General features: G+C 37.0%; 1 protein-coding gene across 1 annotated transcript in view; it reads right to left on the bottom strand.

Moving 5' to 3' along the window:
- ANKRD50 (ankyrin repeat domain containing 50) overlaps nucleotides 1-19067 on the bottom strand; it is a 41396-nt gene extending 22329 nt beyond the window's left edge. Inside the window, exon 1 of the mRNA XM_033419392.2 lies at nucleotides 18556-19067. Coding sequence (XP_033275283.1) covers nucleotides 18556-19067 — 512 coding nt within the window. The remainder of the gene's footprint in view (nucleotides 1-18555) is intronic.
- Between the last annotated feature and the right edge of the window lie 369 nt (nucleotides 19068-19436).

A 19436-nucleotide genomic window follows, 5' to 3' on the forward strand; every position in this document is an offset into this window, starting at 1 on the left:
GGTGAAGCTCCTCCACTTCCGTGCTGCCTCCCCCGGGATGGCGCCCGTCCTGTGCACTGCTAGATTCCCAGCACTCAAAACCATTATTTGCACATCACAAACACTCAGTAAAATCTGCTTCATGAATGAATGGTAATTAATAGGAAAACTGCTACTCTGAAACACTAGATAAAAAATTTTCTAGACTCAGAATTCCCATATTCAGTTTCCCTTTATTTATTCCATCAAAAGCACCATATGGGGATACCTACACCACCAAGTGACACACAGATCCACATCTCTACCAGATTACGTTTTATCATTTTATAAATGACAATCCCATCAAAGTATACACACACAAAGCAAGAGTGCTTTAGAAGTCTAAAACAGATTTTCCTCTGTTTGTGAATATATATGTATATATTATCTTCAAAATGAGATCATGTGATAGTATTAGATTATCACATTCAGACAAAGATAACCACCATCTTTAAAACCAGCAGTGTGCCGCAGGATTTTACCTGTGTAGATATACGTTATTAAATGTCTTACATTTCTTAGGTGCATTATTAAAATTCAGGCAATATATATTACATTAATACTTTTATGAATTTAATTTAAAGTCCTTGAGCTAGCTCTCCCCCCATTTTCAATTCTATGTTGAAAATAAGCGCTGGCAGCATCATGCTTCTGCAGCTGGCCTTCTGATTTTCAGGCAGAAAGGCAGCTAAAAGACCATTAGGGCAATTATGAAATGAAATCCATTTTTTTTTTTTAATACAGTGAATTTACTTACTGCCTCTTTCTCAAGAGGCTAATTAACTTTTAAAAGCTCCTACAAGTATTGTAAGGAGTATACTATTAGACAGATACTATACGTACAATAGTTTCTTAAGGTTTTCACTGTTGAACATTGAGTTTCATCTCATTCTCTGGCTCACTCCCTCAGGAGTAGAGAACTAGTTAAGAGCCTCCCTCCCAGTCTTACAACAAAATAAGCCAGGCAAACTGCAAGTTCAAGACTTTTCATGAACCTACGAGAGTGCTTAGGTCACACGGCAACCAACTAGCCCAAAATCTAAGGTGACACAGACATCTGCAGGCAGACATAGAACGCAAGCACTTACTTACCTGGGGCAGATGCACCTGGACACTGGAAAACAAACTGAATAAAAAATAGGCAAAAGACCTGAACAGACACCTCACCAAAGAAGCTACAGATAGCAGGTAAGCGTATGAAAAGAAGTTCAACATCATATGTCATTAGGGAATTGCAAATTAAGACAAGCTGCGACATATAAGTTAGAATGGCCAAAATCCAAGCGCTGACAACACCAAATACTGGCAAGGATGTGGAGCAACAGGAACTCTCATTCGTTGCTGGTGGGAATGCAAAATGGTACACAGCAAGTTTGGAAGACAGTTTGGCAGTTTCATAGAAAACTAAACATACTCTTCCCATACAAAACAGCAATTGTGTCCCTGGTATTTACCTAAATGAACTGAAAAAGTATGTCCATGCAAACATCTGCACACATGGTGTATATAACAGCTTTATTCATAACTGCCAAACTTCGGAAGCAACCAAGATGTCCTTCAGTAGGTGAATGTTAATAAACTATGGTACATCCAGACAATGGAAAATCATTCAGCACTAAAAAGATATGAGCTATCAGGCCATGAAAAGACATGGAGGAATCAAATGTATATTACCCAGTGAAAAAAGCCAATATGAAAAGGCTACATACTGTATGATTCTGACTGTCAAACATTCTTAAGGCAAAACTATGGAAATGGTGACAAGATCAGTGGTTGCTACGAGGAGGGAGTGATGAATAGGCAGAGCATAGAGGATTTTTAGGGCAGTAAAACTACTGTGTATGATACAATAATGGTGGATACATTTATTATATATTTCTTAAAACCCATAGGATGTACAACACCAAGAGAGAACGCTAATGTCAACTATGGACTTTGGGTATTAATGATATGTCAATGCAGGTTCATCATTTATAACAAATGCACCACTGTGATGCAGGATGTCGATAGTGGAGGAGTCTGTGTGTGTGCAGGGATGGGAATAAATGGAAACTCTCTACACGTTCCCCTTAAAAGCAGTGAACCTAAAAAAATAAAGTCTGTAAATTTAAAAAAATAGTATGGTATTTGCAAAAGACAGACACATCAAAGTCTAGAAACAGACCAGTATAAATACAGGAAGTGATTTTTCACAAAGTTGCAAAGGGAATTCAATTGAGAAAGGAAAGTTTTTTCAACCAAAAAAAAAATTATACATAATATTACCAGATTACCCACTTTGAATTCTGCCGTCTAAAATCTCACTACTATCTGGTGAAATTTAGCATCAAAATATTATACATTTGAAGTTTACCTAGAAGGGTAATCCTAAATACCTAGCACTTTCCAAAACCATCTGGAAGTACAATGCTGACATACTGGCCCATCATTTTATTAATAAAATGATTAAATTCTTTCGAAAGGCTATGCTTTAAAATAAATGTTTTTTAAAAAGACGAGAAGTAGAAAAACTAAATCACTAATAATTCTTACTTAATATATCTTGTCTTAGGAAAACAAACACAGGTTTTACTTTTCTCTTTTTCTCCCATTTCGTTAAGATATATATTGACATTATTACATTGTGTAAGTTTAAGGTATACAACACATATATGTACATATTGTAAAATGTCACCAAAATAAGCTTAGTTAATATCCATCATCTCACAGTTAATAATTTTTTTTTCCAACTTTTAAGATCTAGTCTCCTAGCACCTTTCAAATATACAATACAGTACTACCGCTAACTATAGTTGCCATGCTGTACATTACACCTCTTATAACTGGAAGTTTGTACCTTTTGACCACCTTCACCTAATGCCCCCACCTCCTAACCCCTGCCTCTGGGAACTGCAAAGCTGATCTCCATTTCAATGAGTTGGGTTTTTTAGATTCCAAACACAAGTGAAATCATACAGCATTTGTCTCTATGTCTGACTTATTTCACTCAGCATAATGCCCTCAAGATCCATCCATGCTGCCAGAAATGGCAGAATTTCCTTCTTTTACTATGGCTGAATTATGTGTATATATGCATATCAGAATTTCTTTATCAATTTATCTAAGTCAGTGGACACTTAGGTTGTTTCCCTATTTTCTTTCCTTAGGAATGAAATTACCCTCCAGTAAATTAAAGCATGTGAAAATGTGGAACAGGGTATAAGATACCTCAAACCAGTTAGGGATCAAATTTATATACTCAATAAAAAAAATCTAATAAGTACAATTGATAATTAAAATCAGGTAAGGAGCTTGGCCAAAATGTAGGGGAAAATTTCCCTCAAAACTTTGACCAAGATATTGTTGTAACTTCATGCTTTTATGCACTGTTTCCCCTTTGCTAAAATATAGCAGGGAATGATGGAATATAAAAACAAAATGAAATAAGAAAAACATAACCAGAGTCAAAAATAAAATAAACATTTCAAAGTATCAGAAACAGAAAAGAAGCATAATGCTGTGAGTGAACCGAAAACTTCAGCTTGTCAAACTTGTCTGCAATGGCAGCCTGGGGATTAGATGGTGGAAGTAAAAGGGGCGAGGTAGTAGCCCTGCCTCTACTAATAGGACTCAGACTCACTGTATGAAACTAGGGGCTGGAACAGGGGCTCTCCTTATTACTAATGAAAGAAGGAAACAAAAAGCACAGACTACTGCCTAGGGCTATGGCTTTTAAGAAGCAGCAGGGAGGGCAAAAAATCAGCCTCCTTGGAGACAGGAACTGAACCTAAAATGATCATGGGTCAGTGACTAAATCTACAAAATCACTTGTATCGGCTTGGAGTGTGAGCTTTGTATCTCAATTATTGGCCCTCATCCTAGACTGCACTGAGGGTGCGGAGTGGTGGAGGCAATCAGCAATCAGAGCAAGGAGAGCAGAGGTAGAAGTGGTGAACCAAACAGGAGAGTGAAAAAAAAAATTACAAAATTTATAGTGCTCAGAGAGAAAGCAGCAAACTCAACAATCGGAATACGTGTTCATGTCCAAATGAAAGTAACTTATAAAACTGCCAAAGAACGTAAAGAAAATGTAGTTGTGATATTCAGATAAATAAAAGAGGGAATAAAATCCAATTTTTAAAAAAGGAATTATTTAACAAGCAAAGCCACAAATCAAATAAAACAGGAGAGAACCAGAGAAATCTTCCTCATAGGGACTTCCACTGCCAGATAAAATGCAGTAGGTGGCAGCAGCCCAAAACTCCCGCTGCAATAGCTAGAAAAAAAATGTTATCCGTTACAAAATTTACGTTTTTAAAGATATGAGAAAGCTGTTGAAGCAAGAGAACAAAATGAATTAGAACTCCAGAGGATGGGAGTTGATCCAAAATGAGCAAAACAAAAACAAAAAACCAAACCACCTGCTGCTTTCTCCTCAGGGGTCATTTGCTGATTTGAGGCATACAGTGATTTTAAGTATGGACTGAGAATCAGGCTTGGGCCACCCTGAGGGACTCTACCAGAGGAATAAAATCAGCACAACTTTCAGAGGCCAGCTACGTCTCTTTCAGAGAAAGTGCAAATCTGAGGTGTCCCTAACAAGAGGCTGATTTTCTCCAAGGTACATTTGCTAAATTCTGGGTTGTATTTAAAAAGCTAGGGAACTAGGATGAGTGTGTCTAAAAGCCAGCATGAAATCTCCCGTAGTCTGTATGTTGGAGACAAAATTCTGCTAATGGGAGGGTACTTGCTTTAAACACAAAACCCATCCCCTTCAAGACACTTGTTAGAATTTGAAGGTATAAGGGGCAGGAAGTCAAAGGACTAAATAAATATTTCTTGGGGAAGAACTGAATTATCAAGTCCTTTTGGAACTCTCAATCAAAAGCTTAGAAGGTCCACACCAAAATAATAGGAATAAACTAGCAGTCTTACTAAGACTACAAAGGAGCCCCAGCCCACCTCCATCCTGATTATATCAGCCCCTCACTCTCTCTGCCCAAATGAGAAAAACGAAAACCTTCTCTGATGAAAGATATTATCTGGAGCTCCAGTCATTTAACACACTGTCTGACATACAATCAAAAATTATCAGACAGAAAAAGGGCAGAAATACGTGATTGGTAATTTAGAGGAAAAAGAGACAATAAATACAGACTTAAATAATCTAGATACTATTGTTAGCATGATATTCATGGATTAAGAGATTCAACACTGAATTAGGAGATACATTCATGGGTTAGGAGATTCAACACTGCAAACAGGTTAATTCCCACAAATTCACCTAAAGATTCAATGCAACCCTCATCAAAATCTCAGCCAGAATATTTGTGCACTCAGTCTCTCATGTGGCCTCCACTATACCCTCAAAAGAGAACAAGAGTGAAAAAACAAATGCTGTGTTATGTGTTAGTATTATTTTAAAAATAACTTTGACCTTGCAGGGGCCTACACCGCACTTGGAGAAACACTAAACCATCCATGCCCCACTTGCCTAGATGATATTTACACTTCGTTCTTCTCAAACCTCCATGATTTCCTTACTCCCCACATTCACTTGCAACTATTGACCTGGTTTCCTAGATAATAAAAAATTATTTAAATACGTATAAGTAACATTTAATATAAAAATGTGTGCATGCACACACACACACACACACACACACCCTTCTAGGCATATATAATTAGAAGAGAACTTCCACAAACTCACTGGAACATCTACTCTCCCAACCCACCTGCACTTTGATCTACATACACTGCCTTCCCTCCTCTAACTATGGATGAACCATCTGTGCTCCTATCCCACCCACTCTAATAACAGATCCTTCCTTATCTTACCTTCTCAATGATTTATTTCCAGCACTTTACCCTTTCTTTCTTGAATCATCAATCTCATCTCTTCTTTATCACCCTCAAACACATATCCTTCTCCAGCTATTATTCAACTTTGCTGCTCCCCTTCCTTACAGCAAAATGCCTCAAAAATTCTGCCGATATTTACTGCCTATTTACTCCTCTCACTTATTCATGATCTTATTATAATCAAGGTTTATTTTCCACTCCACCTATACCCCAAGACCTCCATGTTACTAAAATCAATCCTCAACTCAGCAAATACCTGACTTAGCTTATCACTTCCTCCTTCTAAAGACACTGTCTTCACTTTGTCACCTGGCTTTCTGCTCCTTTCATACTAGCTACTTTTTCTTCATATATTCTCAACCTTTGAAGTTGGAAGTACACTAAGGTTCAGATCTTGGATCTTCTCTATTTACATTCATTCCTTACATAAGCTACTTAATGCTCTTAAATACCATCTATATTCCATTGAAACCAAACTGATATATAGAGACAGCACCTCTCTTTTGAATCTAGCCTCGTAAATCTAACTGCTTACCTAACTTCAGACGTCTAATGCTGAACATATGCAAAACGAAACTTCTGACCTCAAACTCCACCTTGCTCCTGTCAGTCTTCTTCTTTTCAGTAAAAGACAACTCCATCCTTACAATTTCTCAAGCCAAGTATCTTAGAACCATCCTTTACTCCTCTGTTTTTCTCATATTCCACCTTCCAGTGTGCTATCAGGTCAATGTTAAAAATAATCAGAATACAACACTTCTCACCACCTCTACTTCACCTTAGTCCAAGTACACTGTCTCTCACCTTGACTGCTGCACTGGCCACTTACTGGTTTCCTTGCTTCCACATTTACCACGCCAGTTCTCAACGCAGTAGCTAGTGTGATCCTTTAAAATCATGTCATATGATGTTTCACTACTCTGTTTAAAAGACTTAATGGCTTCCAATCTCCTCAAAGGAAAAATGAATGTCCTTACAATGGCCTCCAAGTCCATACATTATGTGGCTCCTAACTACATCTCGACTTGTCTCATATACTCAACTACTTGCTCACTCTGTTCCAGCCACACAGGCTCCCCCTTGTTTCTCTTGGATAATATTAAGCCAACTCCCACCTCAAGACTTTGCACTTGATATATCCTCAGTCTGGATACTTCCTTCAGGATGCCCTAACCTCCCCTACATAAATAGCAACACTCCTCCCCCAACCTACTCAGCGCATCACTCCTACCATCCTAACTCTGCTTTGATTTTCCACGTAGCACTTATTGCGTAGTGATATGCTATGTATTATATACTATCTTCTTAACTTTTCATTTTTCTACTAACCACCCACCCCAACCCTCAAAATGTAAGCTCCATAAACACAGAGGATATTTGCCACTTCTTTTTTACTATTACATCTCAGTATTAAGAATGGCATCTGGCGCATTCCTGGTATCTAATACATATATGATAAATCAATGAATGAACGAATAAACCAAAGTAAAATAGAGAACTCGGAAATACGTGTGTGTGTGTGTGTGTGTGTGTGTGTGTGTGTGTGTGTGTCTCACCGCAGTGGTATTACAAATCAATAGTGAAAGATGAGCCATTCAACAAGTGCTGCTAGAATAATCAAGTAGAAAACAAGTTTTTAAATATTAAGACCCAAAAAGGCCAAAGTGTAAAGGAAATCATAAAAAGAAAAGATTGAGGGACTTCCCTGGTGGTGAAGTGGTTAAGAATCCACCTGCCAATGCAGGGGACAAGGGTTCGATCCCTGGTCCAGGAAGATCCCACACGCCATGGAGCAACCAAGCCCGTGCGCCACAACTACTGAGCCTGCGCTCTAGAGCCCACGGGCCACAACTACTGAGCCACGTGCCACAACTACTGAAGCCAGCGCGCCTAGAGCCCGTGCTCTGCAACAAGAGAAGCCACCACAATGAGAAGCCCATGCACCACAACGAAGAGTAGCCCTCTCTCGCTGCAACTAGAGAAAGCCCGCAGGCAGCAATGAAGACCCAACGCAGCCAAAATAAATAAAATAAATAAATTTATAAATGAATAAAATTATTAAAGTTACGAGAACTAAAACAATTTTAAAAAAGAAAAGATTGATATATTTGACTCTATTCTTTTTTGTACATTTCAAAACAAAAATTTCACAAGCAAAATTACGAGCCACAGGATCAAGGATATTTAAAATAAGGGACCATTTCACATTCACTTTCCAGAACATAAAGAACTCTGACATTATGGCAAGTATTGGTGACCTGGTAGAGTAATGGAAACTCAAATTACACAGTACTACAAGAGGATACACTGATGTAATTTTAAAGGGTAGTTGGTACTATCTCCTCAGAGTTGAAGATGGATATACACACCTTATGATCCAAAATTTCACTTCTAAGTATTCAACCTCGAATCACCCTTCACTATTTTATTCCTAGTATATGCACATCAGAATACCCAAGAATGTTCGTAACTGTTTTGTAAAGTTGGAAAAGTTGAATACATCTTAAATGAGTATCAACATGACAACAAATGAATTATAGTATAAAGGATGACATTATATACCATATGGTAAAGTGAATCATGTAGATCCACATATAAAAACTTGGCTAAACATAAAAAAAAAAGCGTTACACAGAAAATGTTGCAGAATAGTGCCAGCAACACAGTACTATTTATACAGAACAATGGTTTCCACATTGTAGTCTGGGGATCCCTTGGAGTCCCCTATTCAGTGTCATAATAAAACTAAGATGTCATTTGCCTTTTTCACTCTTGTTCTCTCTCAAGGATAAAGTGGCGTTTTCTAGAGACTGCATGCAGAAACAGAACCACGATAATCCAGCTGTCTTTTATTAAGCCTAATATTAAAAAGATTTGCAAAACAATGTAAAACAACACCACTCTTTAAGTGGTTTTTTTTTTTTTTTTTGGTCTTGGACAGTATATTCTTTCATTAAAATGTTATTTATGTTAATAGATAAAGATTTATTATTAAATATATTAATACATATTTAAATATCAGTTTAAATTTTAAATAAGCAAATATTTATAAATACAACCCACATAAACAAATTCTTTGGTGTGTGCAATAATCTTCAAGAGTATAAAGGAGACCTAGAATAAAAAAGTTTGAGAATTGCTGATGTGGAATCAAAAATGTACAGAACTAGAGCATGTAACAAGTATGTGTATATACATATATATCTCCCTATGTATATAAACTGGTCAAACTACATAGGCATAAAAAGTGAACTCACAGGAGGGGTCACCTACGGGGTATGAGTAGATCAGACTTAACGGGATACCTAGGTGGCTTCAAATGTGGATTATTTTTTCTTTAAAACAGAGACAGGAAACCCAGATTTAGAGCAAATATGGCAAAATGAGGAAGTACATGCATCTTTGTTTTTCAATTTTATTAACTTTGCTGTATAACTGAACCTTTGGCGGTAGGAGCAATCTATCATTTCCTCTGTAAATTTATTTTCTACAATTTCTTCCCCTTTAGTACCATTATTTTTTCCCTTTAAATTCCTGTGAAGGTCTCTGTTTGCAAGTTGCTTCTCTCCCTAAAGTAGCAATTTAACAAACATATTAGCTGAGATTTAAACTACAAAAGTTTTTTTCTCCTTTCTAAGTGAATATGAAATTTAAATGACAATGGCTGAAAGAATGATAAGAATTCTACAGATGAAACTATGGATTTATGACCTCATATGACTCACGTCACATAACATAAATCTGATGCTATTAAAAAGATTTTCCACTGATAAAAATTAATTTCAATATGAATTGTTGACACTAATGAAATCATCAAAAATACTGGTTTTAGAAACTTTTCATCTATAACTATATAATCTATATGTATAGTATTATTCCACAGGAAAATAGAATATTTCAAAGCTGAATATGGTTGAGCAATACAAATTATCAATGTGACAAAATTATAACGTTTTAACGTAAAATACAGTTACTCATTAATTCAGGAAATACTGAGTCTCTGCTATATTCTAAGCCCTGGAGATATAAAGACACAAGACAGACAAGTACTCTGCTCATTCCAGAAGGTAGACAGAAAGTCAAAGTGAACAAATGCACAAAATAATTTCCAATCATGATAGACACTAAAAATTAAGAAATAAAGAAAACAAAGTGGGATGTTGTGATTTAAGAAAATGACCGGGTGGGGAGACTTGTAAAGATTCAGTGGAGAAGGGAAGACCTCAGAGGAGGTAACATTAAAGCTGGTGCACTAAGTGATACCAGAGCAAGTAGCCATACAAAAATCTGCTGGCCAGAAGGTGACCTATTTCAGAACAATAATAAGAACAATGTGGATGAAGAACCAATGAACAAGGCTGAAAACAGTACAGGCTGAAGTCAAAGGCTAGGTAAGGACTAGACCATGTAAAGCTTAGATTTTATTCTGAAGGTAGTGAGAAGCTAACTGCAGGTTTTAAGCAGACAGTTAACAAGATCTGATTATCCTTAACTGCTTTGTGAAGATAAGAGGGACAACAATAGCAAGAAGACGACCAGTTAGGACACCACTGAAAGGGATAATGGGAGTGGCAGCAATGCAGATGAAGAAAAGTTGAGGTATTTGTTTTATCTTGGAAACAGAACAAAAGTACCTGACGGATTGAGTGTAGGGGGTGAGTGAAATTGAAGAATCAATGAGGACTCCTAGATTTTTGATGAAAATTAACAATTTCCTATTTGAAATGTTATTTCCTTAATTTTTGTATTGTTAGCTATTTCCACAACAGTGATGTACCACAACCACCCCAAAACGCAGTGGCTTGAAATAACAATCATTTATACTTCTGTGTCTATGAGTTCGTTGTACTCCAGGCGTGGAGTCAAGCTTCCAGTTGGGTCTGGTTTACTCCACATCTCCCTCATCTTCTTTGGACCAACAAGCTCGCCAGAACATGTTCTTCTGAAGGTAATGAGACACAAAAAGGACAAGCCCAATCACTCACGCACATGTTAAGCCTCTGTTTGGGTCACGTCTACTAACATCCCACTGGCCAAAGCAAATCTCATGGCTGAGCCGAAATCAAAAGGCAGAGAAGTACGCTTCTCCTCTAGCAGAAGGACTGCAATGTCACATGGCAAAGACCAAGGATACATGGAGAGAAGAAGAACAAAAGCAGATAATTCAATCCACACCAGTGTCTATATATTCAAATCATGAGTCACAACTGTAAAAGGTCACCAGTTTTTGGAATGTTCCAAATCATTGCTCAAGATAACCACAAGTAAGATGTAATTAGTTCTCTTAATTAATACCTATTTTTATTAAGTAATTACATGAACATTTTCAAATTCTACTTTATTACCAAAGACTATATTTAGCTACATTACATGTGTTATAGAAAAAAAATGACATTAGGCATATTTCTGAGATTAAGATAACATGAAAGAAAGAAACTGGTTTGAAATTTATTTTATTTATTTATTTTTTTTGCGGTACGCGGGCCTCTCACTGTCGTGGCCGCTCCCGTTGCAGAGCACAGGCTCCAGACGCGCAGGCTCAGCGGCCATGGCTCACGGGCCCAGTCGCTCCGCGGCATGTGGGATCCTCCCGGACCGGGGCACGAACCCGGTTCCCCTGCATCGGCAGGCGGACTCTCAACCACTGCGCCACCAGGGAAGCCCTGGTTTGAAATTTAAAACAATTGTATAGTATGGTCAAAGACATCACTAGAACAACTAGACAGTAAAGACAGGCCACCAATCAGAATACACTTCAAAGATTATTTTTAAGGGGAGAAAAATAAGTATTTACTTATTTTACTTTATAAAATCAAACCATTTCATTGTATAGAAGCCATTATACTTTATAGATATTTCCTAAAAAGCAAAACTGCTAAAAGCAAAGTTGCTAAAAACAAAGTTAAGGGCTAAAAAACAAACTAAAAAAAAATCTGCAAAATATATAACAAACAAAAGGTCCATATCCTTACTATGTATATCAAGTTCTTACTAAACACTAAGAAACATAAGACTATTCTTATCCATATCTCTTGTCGACTTTAACATTGTCTCATATGCTTAAAAATATTTCTTGAAAGAATAAATGAGCTTAATGTGTTCTGGTGAAGTTTGGAAACATGATACATACTTTAGATGGAAGAGAACCAAATTATGAAGAGCTTTTAAAGCCAAGCAGAGAAATTTAAATTTGTTGTAGAGGTTATCACAGGCTCAGAGGAATGACCTAAAGAAAGCACTGTTTTACTACAGTTAATTGGCCAACTGTTACCAAAATGAATTACATATAGAGAGGCTAAGGTTAAGTAAAGCACCCAGGACGTGATGAACAAAAATTCTAGATTAGGGGAAAAGAATTCAAGAACCATTCCAAGAAAAAGATTAAATACCGTAGAATAGAGAAATATAATAGAAAATAATCAAAGAAAACTCTAGAATCTAGCCTGGGCAGTGCTTCTCAAACTTCAATGTGCACAGAATTCACTTAGGAATCTTGTTAAAAGGCAGATTCAGTTCAGCGGATTCAAGATTCTGCATTTATAATAACCTCCCAGGTGGTGCCACTATTGTTGATCTTAAGATCATACTTTTAAGTAGAAAGGGTCTAGGAAATAAGAGTAATTATGGAACAACGTAGATAAGAGAGTCAGTTTTCCCAGAACCCAAGACAACGATCAAGCCTCATATTACATGCTTTCTTATCAGCCTGTGTCCCTCCTTCTTAGCACTTACTAAAGCTCCATTTTTACATTTATTTTTGTGATTATTTGTTCAATGTATTTCCCCCCACTGAGCTCAGTGTCCTGTTTGGCTCACCACTTTAGTCCTGTTATCTGGACATTAGCACACATCTGGCGCATAGCAGGTGCTGATTATTTGTTTAAGAAATGAATGCGGCTTCCCTGGTGGCGCAGTGGTTAAGAATCTGCCTGCCAATGCAGGGGACACGGGTTCGAGCCCTGGTCCAGGAAGATCCCACATGCCGCGGGGCAACTAAGCCCGTGTGCTACAACTACTGAGCCTGTGCTCTAGAGCCTGCGAGGCACAACTACTGAGCCCGTGTGCCACAACTCCTGAAGCCCACATGCCTAGAGCCCGTGCTCCGTAATAAGAGAAGCCACAGCAACGAGAAGCCCACGCACCACAACGAAGAGTAGCCCCCGCTCACTGCAACTACAGAAAGCCGCTCACAGCAACAAGGAACCAAAGTAGCCGAAAATAAATAAATAAAATAATAAATAAATTTATATATAAAAAAAGAAATGAATGAATGAGTCAACGAAGAGAAATGCTAAAAGAGACGCTGGATTGAACAGAGGAAGGTGACAGACACTCCAGTGAAAAGATACCTGTTGATCAGAATGAAGACAAGGGCTGTTGATGTAGATCTGATTGCTGTCACATTAGACATGAGCATTGGTAGCCATGTAAGTAAATAAAATTACTGAAGGAGCGTATATACAAAGAGAGAAGATCTAAGGAAGCTTTGTTGGACAAATGGCCAGAGAGAACCTAGAGGAAGGGCCACCAAAGAATACAGTCAGACAGGAGATTCTGAATGCAAGAAAGCACAAATAATGAAGAAAGTCCTAACATATATCATCTAAGGCTAAAGATCGACTGAGTAGTGGGTTCAGAAGCTATTATGCTTAAACATCTTTCTGTGAACATGTAGACGTAGAAGTCAGATTTTAGTACGCTAAGATAAAATGAGGTGATAGGGAAGAAGTAGTAGTACTTGCATGTACAAATTCAAGATAATATAATAGCAAATTTGGGGGGAGATAAAAATTATAGTGTTTCTCTACTCAGAGAAATAGAAAACATGTTCACGTTTGCAAATGCCCACAGGAGCCAGGCTGGCATATATAAACAAACGAAGTAGTCTTGGGATAGAATAATAGAGAGTGGAGGAGACGGAATCAAATTAGAATGTGTAGGCCCCACATAAAGACAGCAGCTGACACAGTGCCACCAGATTATTGCTTCAAAAAAAATGAAAAGCTAATACCGTCAAAATTTCCAATTGTTTTTCAAGAAAACCCCCAAATCTGGATAGGTGTGTGAAATTTCCTGAAGTGGATAAAAAATATATTCAACCTATAGGGCACTACTTTACTCTTTCTGATCCAAAATAAAGTCTGAGTTATCAAGAAGTAAATAAAAAAATGGCCAAGCAGAATTAAGAACGTGGCTGATGTTAAACAGTATAAATACGGAGCAATATGTTATGCCACTACAGAACTGATTAAATGCTGAGGACTAGTTCAGCAAATGATAAAGGAACCAGGAACCAAAGGAAGCAGCACTTAGACATGAAGTATAAAAGAGAGAGAAAGGCTAGGGTAAAAGGAAAAGATTTTAGGAAGGGAAGGTGCAAGGGTTTGAATGCATGGAAGTCCATATCAAAGTCAAAATAACATAAGAGCTGGAAGCAACAGACAACTCAGTGGAAACTGACACTATTACACTAAAAGAAATGTAGAATTTTGATTATGAAAATTATATTTTCATTTATTTTATTCAAAATGTGAACTGTAAAGACACCTTTACAAGACCTTTTAATCCGACAGTGTTTAGATAATGATGGTTATCTTAAATAGTCTTAGATATTCAAGACAGATAATGGAAAGGAAATATTTTGCCTTGAAAATACCCCACAACTGAGGGTAAGAAGGAAGCACACGTTCCAGTCCCATTCTGTTCTTTGCCCCTTTGTTGAGTTTGGAGTATACTCTTAATACTACAGTTAAGACAGAAGACAGACATCTGGCCACGTAAAACTATCTGGACCAATCCACATTCATACATGCTAAAGAGCAGACAGCAGGTTAATAAATTAATAATCACTGTACCATTCTGGTCTGCATTTAAAACTGACCTAAATGATATAACATTTCAATTTCCTTTCTTATGCAAGCACTTCAGCTGTCCTTCAATCAGGTTCAAGCACATTCTAGATAGGTAAGTAGTATTATTCACTCCTTCAAATGATAATCATTTAGCACTTACGATATGCAAAGTGCTGTTCAAAGCGCTATGGTAAGCATAAAATATTAATCAGTCATGAATAATGTCACGAAGAAACATATGCCTAATAGAGGAGATTACAGAACATGTATGCATAAATAATTACAAAAGAAGTTAAAAATCTAAAGAGATACCAGTGAAGAACTATAAAATGTTCAAGAGGGAGATAAAAAGATTAGAAAGAAAAAAGAAAATTTCACCATTCAAGGATTTTTTTTTTTTTTTTTTTTTTTTGGTACGCAGGCCTCTCACTGTTGTGGCCTCTCTCCCGTTGCGGAGCACAGGCTCCGGACGCGCAGGCTCAGTGGCCATGGCTCACGCGCCCAGCCGCTCTGCGGCACGTGGGATCTTCCCGGACCGACCGGGGAATGAACCGGTGTCCCCTGCATCAGCAGGCGGACTCTCAACCACTGCGCCACCAGGGAAGCCCAAGGATTCTCATTCAACATAAAAACAAAGGTCACAGTCCAGTCTTCCAACTCCCAATCCTTTTCTAACAAGCCATTGTTGTCTTTCACCACTTCTCAGATGACTTTTCTACTAAACTCTCAAAGTTTAGAGTCATTCATCCTTAATTCTTCATCATGATTTTATTCCATTTACACTTAATTTGTGGTACCACTGAAGATGTTTAATTAATTCCTATCAACATTACACAGAACAAAATCTTTTTACTCGACTCGGAAAAATTGACATCACACACAGAATTGACTCACACCTGGCCTTGCAGATTGTGAACCAGAAATAAAAGAGAATGATATCCACTAGGAACAAAGCTTTGTACTTCCATTCCACATCCATCTAACTCTCCAAAAAAGACCCTTGGGGGTTCAAGGACCATGATAGTAAAGTTCAGAAAGAAGTTTCTGGTTGAAAAAATAACCATCTTCAGCTGTGCTTCTAAGCCAATCACAGGATCTAAAACCACTAGCCCCTCCCTCATTCCATAACTTAGGTGCCTTGATCCTTCTGTCAAAAACAACTGGAATTTGTTTCACAGTTAGAGGACTACTAGGAAACTCTACCTCTAACATTAACTCTAGAAAAGACAATTCAACACAAAAGGCAAAGTTTTGCAATAAAAGCCTGAAGTGGGAGGCAGAATGAAAGAAATCAGCATTTGGTTCTCAAAACAAGTAAAAATGTAATTGTCATCAACTTAGTTCCACCAACAGAAACAGATAAAATATATATATTCTAAATGTAGTAACAATAGCTTTTCACTTTAACCAGCGAAGAAAAATGGAAAAGAACAAAAATAAGAAATTAATGTGTCTTCATTCATCCTTCTCTTCAACAGATGATCTAATTCCATTTGTGTTAAAATGTTCACGTGCTGCATCTACAGCAAGTATCTATATATTGATACCCGAAGTATCCATATTATTTCTTTTTATAGAAATAAGATAAATATTAGCGTAAGAACTTAAAGCTCCATGAAGACAGGGTATTTTGTCTGTTCGGTTCACTGATTTATCCACATCTGAATTCCACGTAACACACAGACAGTTCTCAATAAATATCTCCAGCTGAACTGTGCTTACAACACAAAAGGCTCTCAATAAACATTTGCTGTAAGAATGAATGGATGTCAGAAGAAATTTGACAACTAAATCTCAGAATCAACAGACTATACTCTACCATGTCAGAAGAAAAAGAAGTAGCAATATTTAACATGAAGTTTAAGATTAACATAAAGTTCCTTTCAGTCTTTAATTATCACGAAGAAAATGTGATTTCAAAAAACTGGTAATTAACAAGTTACCACTTAGCTACGTGACTTCATGTAAGAAGTTAGCTTGCCGCATTACATACTGTATCTAGTATCATTAAGGGGAAAAAAATAGGGATAAAAAATTAGGAAGTAAAACTGAAGAAAAGCAGATAAAAAGCATTAATTACTGAATCACTCTGAAATTTCCCCAACTTTGAGGACCTGTGAAGAACTAAGATTTACCTTTATCAGTTTTCTATTTCTACTAAATTGTTTCACACATGAATATATGAAGCCATCAATATTATCAAGTGTTAGATGTTAAGAAAGCAACAATACACAAACTGGTTTGGGAGGTTGTTTTTGTCAAAAATGAAAAAAAAAATACTTTTCTTTGTGTATATTTCATCTCCCATCATGTTATAATTACCTCCAGCTCTGTCTCCCTCAAAATATTGCAACTCTTTGAAAATAATTACCTTTTGCTCCATTGTCTACTTGTTGAATTACATCTAACCCTGCCTAAATAAAATTCCTATCAAAAATACATTCCTATCAAAACTCTCTAAAGGACTTATCTAACAAGTCAATCAGTCACTAATAAAACCCACAATGAAATCTTAACTATTTGTCCAAAAGCAGGCCTAGATCATCTAATGCCATAGACTATGTAAAAATATTTCTTTTTAACTTTTAATTGTGATCTCATGTCTGCATTCGACTATGGTTATCTTACTGCTTCGCAGTCCTGAAGGAAACTGTAGCTCTGTGAATTATCAGAAAGAGCTTCTCCAATATCAAAGTTACCTAATTTATTTAATGATTCATTACTTTAATGAAAAAGAAAGTGACCCAAGTTTTTGAAAGATCCAGTGGAAGATTAGTAAGAGCACCAAAATGGTCCAAGTGGAAAGACTAGGTTTTCCCTAAACAAGTACAGACTGGGCATACAAAGTGATTAGCTCCTTCTGTCAATCAGAAAATCAAAATTAATAAAAATCAATTTACACACAGCTCTATTTGCTTGTTATTCCCCTTCAATGAGTAACTAAAATTCACACAGGAAAAAAAAATTACAGAAAATCCATCTGAGTAGAAGGATTTTTTCAAGAAAATCTGATACTATAGAGAAAGATTTGCTTAGAATCAGTATATATCAAAAATATAGTTATCAGACTTGATTTTAAATATTTAAAGGTATTAGAAATTTACATAGCTAATTCCAATAAGACAAATTGCATAATTACATAATTTAGTTAGACTAAGTTCAACTTAGACTATAAGCTCTTTGAAACATTTTCTAAGGTGTCAATAAATGCAGTTTATGAAATTACTTATAAGAAATGAAAACTCAGCTCTTCAACTAGTGATAGTATCTCCAGAAAAAGCAGTAAGTCAAGAGGAAAAGAGCTGTTTATGTACAGAGACTTAAGTCTCTTAAAAGTTAATTTTAATTTTAAAGACTGCATTATTGATTCCATACACAGTGATTCCATATTGAACACTGTCCATCAAACCTGGCATCTCATACTTGTGATACAGGTATTGCCTAACCTATTTCCTCATTAATTTAAGAATGATATAACAATTCTAACGCTGATTTTGATGGCTCACAGCAAAAGATAACAGATTTGCCCTGAGTTTTACTGGACAGCACTTACACATTAAAAAGTCTGCAAGAATACCACACCTCTCAAATTAAGTTTCTTCAGTGCTTCACATTCTGTTACTAAACAAGTAAAAGATATACTTTTAATCCATAACCTTACAATACAAAGCTTAAATTTTATTTCCTTCAACAAAGTAAACAGGTGTATTCATAACCACAGATTATCCCCAAATATACAGCGGTAGTAAAAGCACTGGCAAAGTTAAGAAACAAACACAAAAAAACTAAAAAAAACTTTAATTTTTGCACAGAAACCAGAACACCATGACATACTTATTGTTACCTTTTAAATGCTTCAGCTGGGTTTCTCTCACATTCCCCGGGCTGTAGGAGGCTTTGAACTGCTGGATCCCTTAGCTTGTCCTCATATCCTTGGAGAAGTCCACTGTGGCAGATCTGGGCAACCAGACCTCTAATAAACCCTCCAACACACAAAGTATCAGAGTCCTGGGCTTTGCAGAAATGAAAGGCCAAAGCCTGGCGATGTAAACCTCTCTGCAAGCTTGTAGGTGAACTTGGCCACAAGAGCTCAGTGCATAAGGCTGTCTTGCCACTGCCAGGCCCTCCTACCAATAACACACCCCAGGCAGCTCCTTTTCCAGAGACAACACTAGCATTATTCCCAGAATTCACTACAAGGGGTGGTGTGTTGACAGCACTGTTGCAGCAGTTAGTTTTCTCCTGGAGGCAATGCTGAAGCTTGTGGAAAACCCACTCCCTACAGTAAAACTGCTTCCCCTGCAGTAAACTCGTTTGAGCCATTTTGCAGACTTTCTCTTCCCAAGGATTAGTCATAATAGGTTTCTTAGCGTCAACATTTGCTAGAATCTGGGTACATCAACACAGGTCTTTACATCCATTAGGACGTAACTTGCATATTAAGTTGACTTTGAATGACAAGAGTAACCAGTTACAGTAAAATTCAACAGCCACATAGTCCATCTGCCAACAGAATGTGCATGACTTTATCTGGCTCTTTATTCCTGATCATCAGCAGAGAATATATTAGTTTATATGAATTGTTGAACTGATGGAAAACTGCCTGGTTCCGAACCTTGGCCAACACTTTTCCTATATCTTGATGGGTTGCAAAACTCCATGGTTACATCTGGAGTTTATGTGATTGTGGATGTTTCAAGTATGCAGATGAGACAATACATCTGG

The sequence above is a fragment of the Orcinus orca genome, chromosome 4 (assembly GCF_937001465.1).
Source record: "Orcinus orca chromosome 4, mOrcOrc1.1, whole genome shotgun sequence".
Taxonomy (NCBI): Eukaryota; Metazoa; Chordata; class Mammalia; order Artiodactyla; family Delphinidae; genus Orcinus; species Orcinus orca.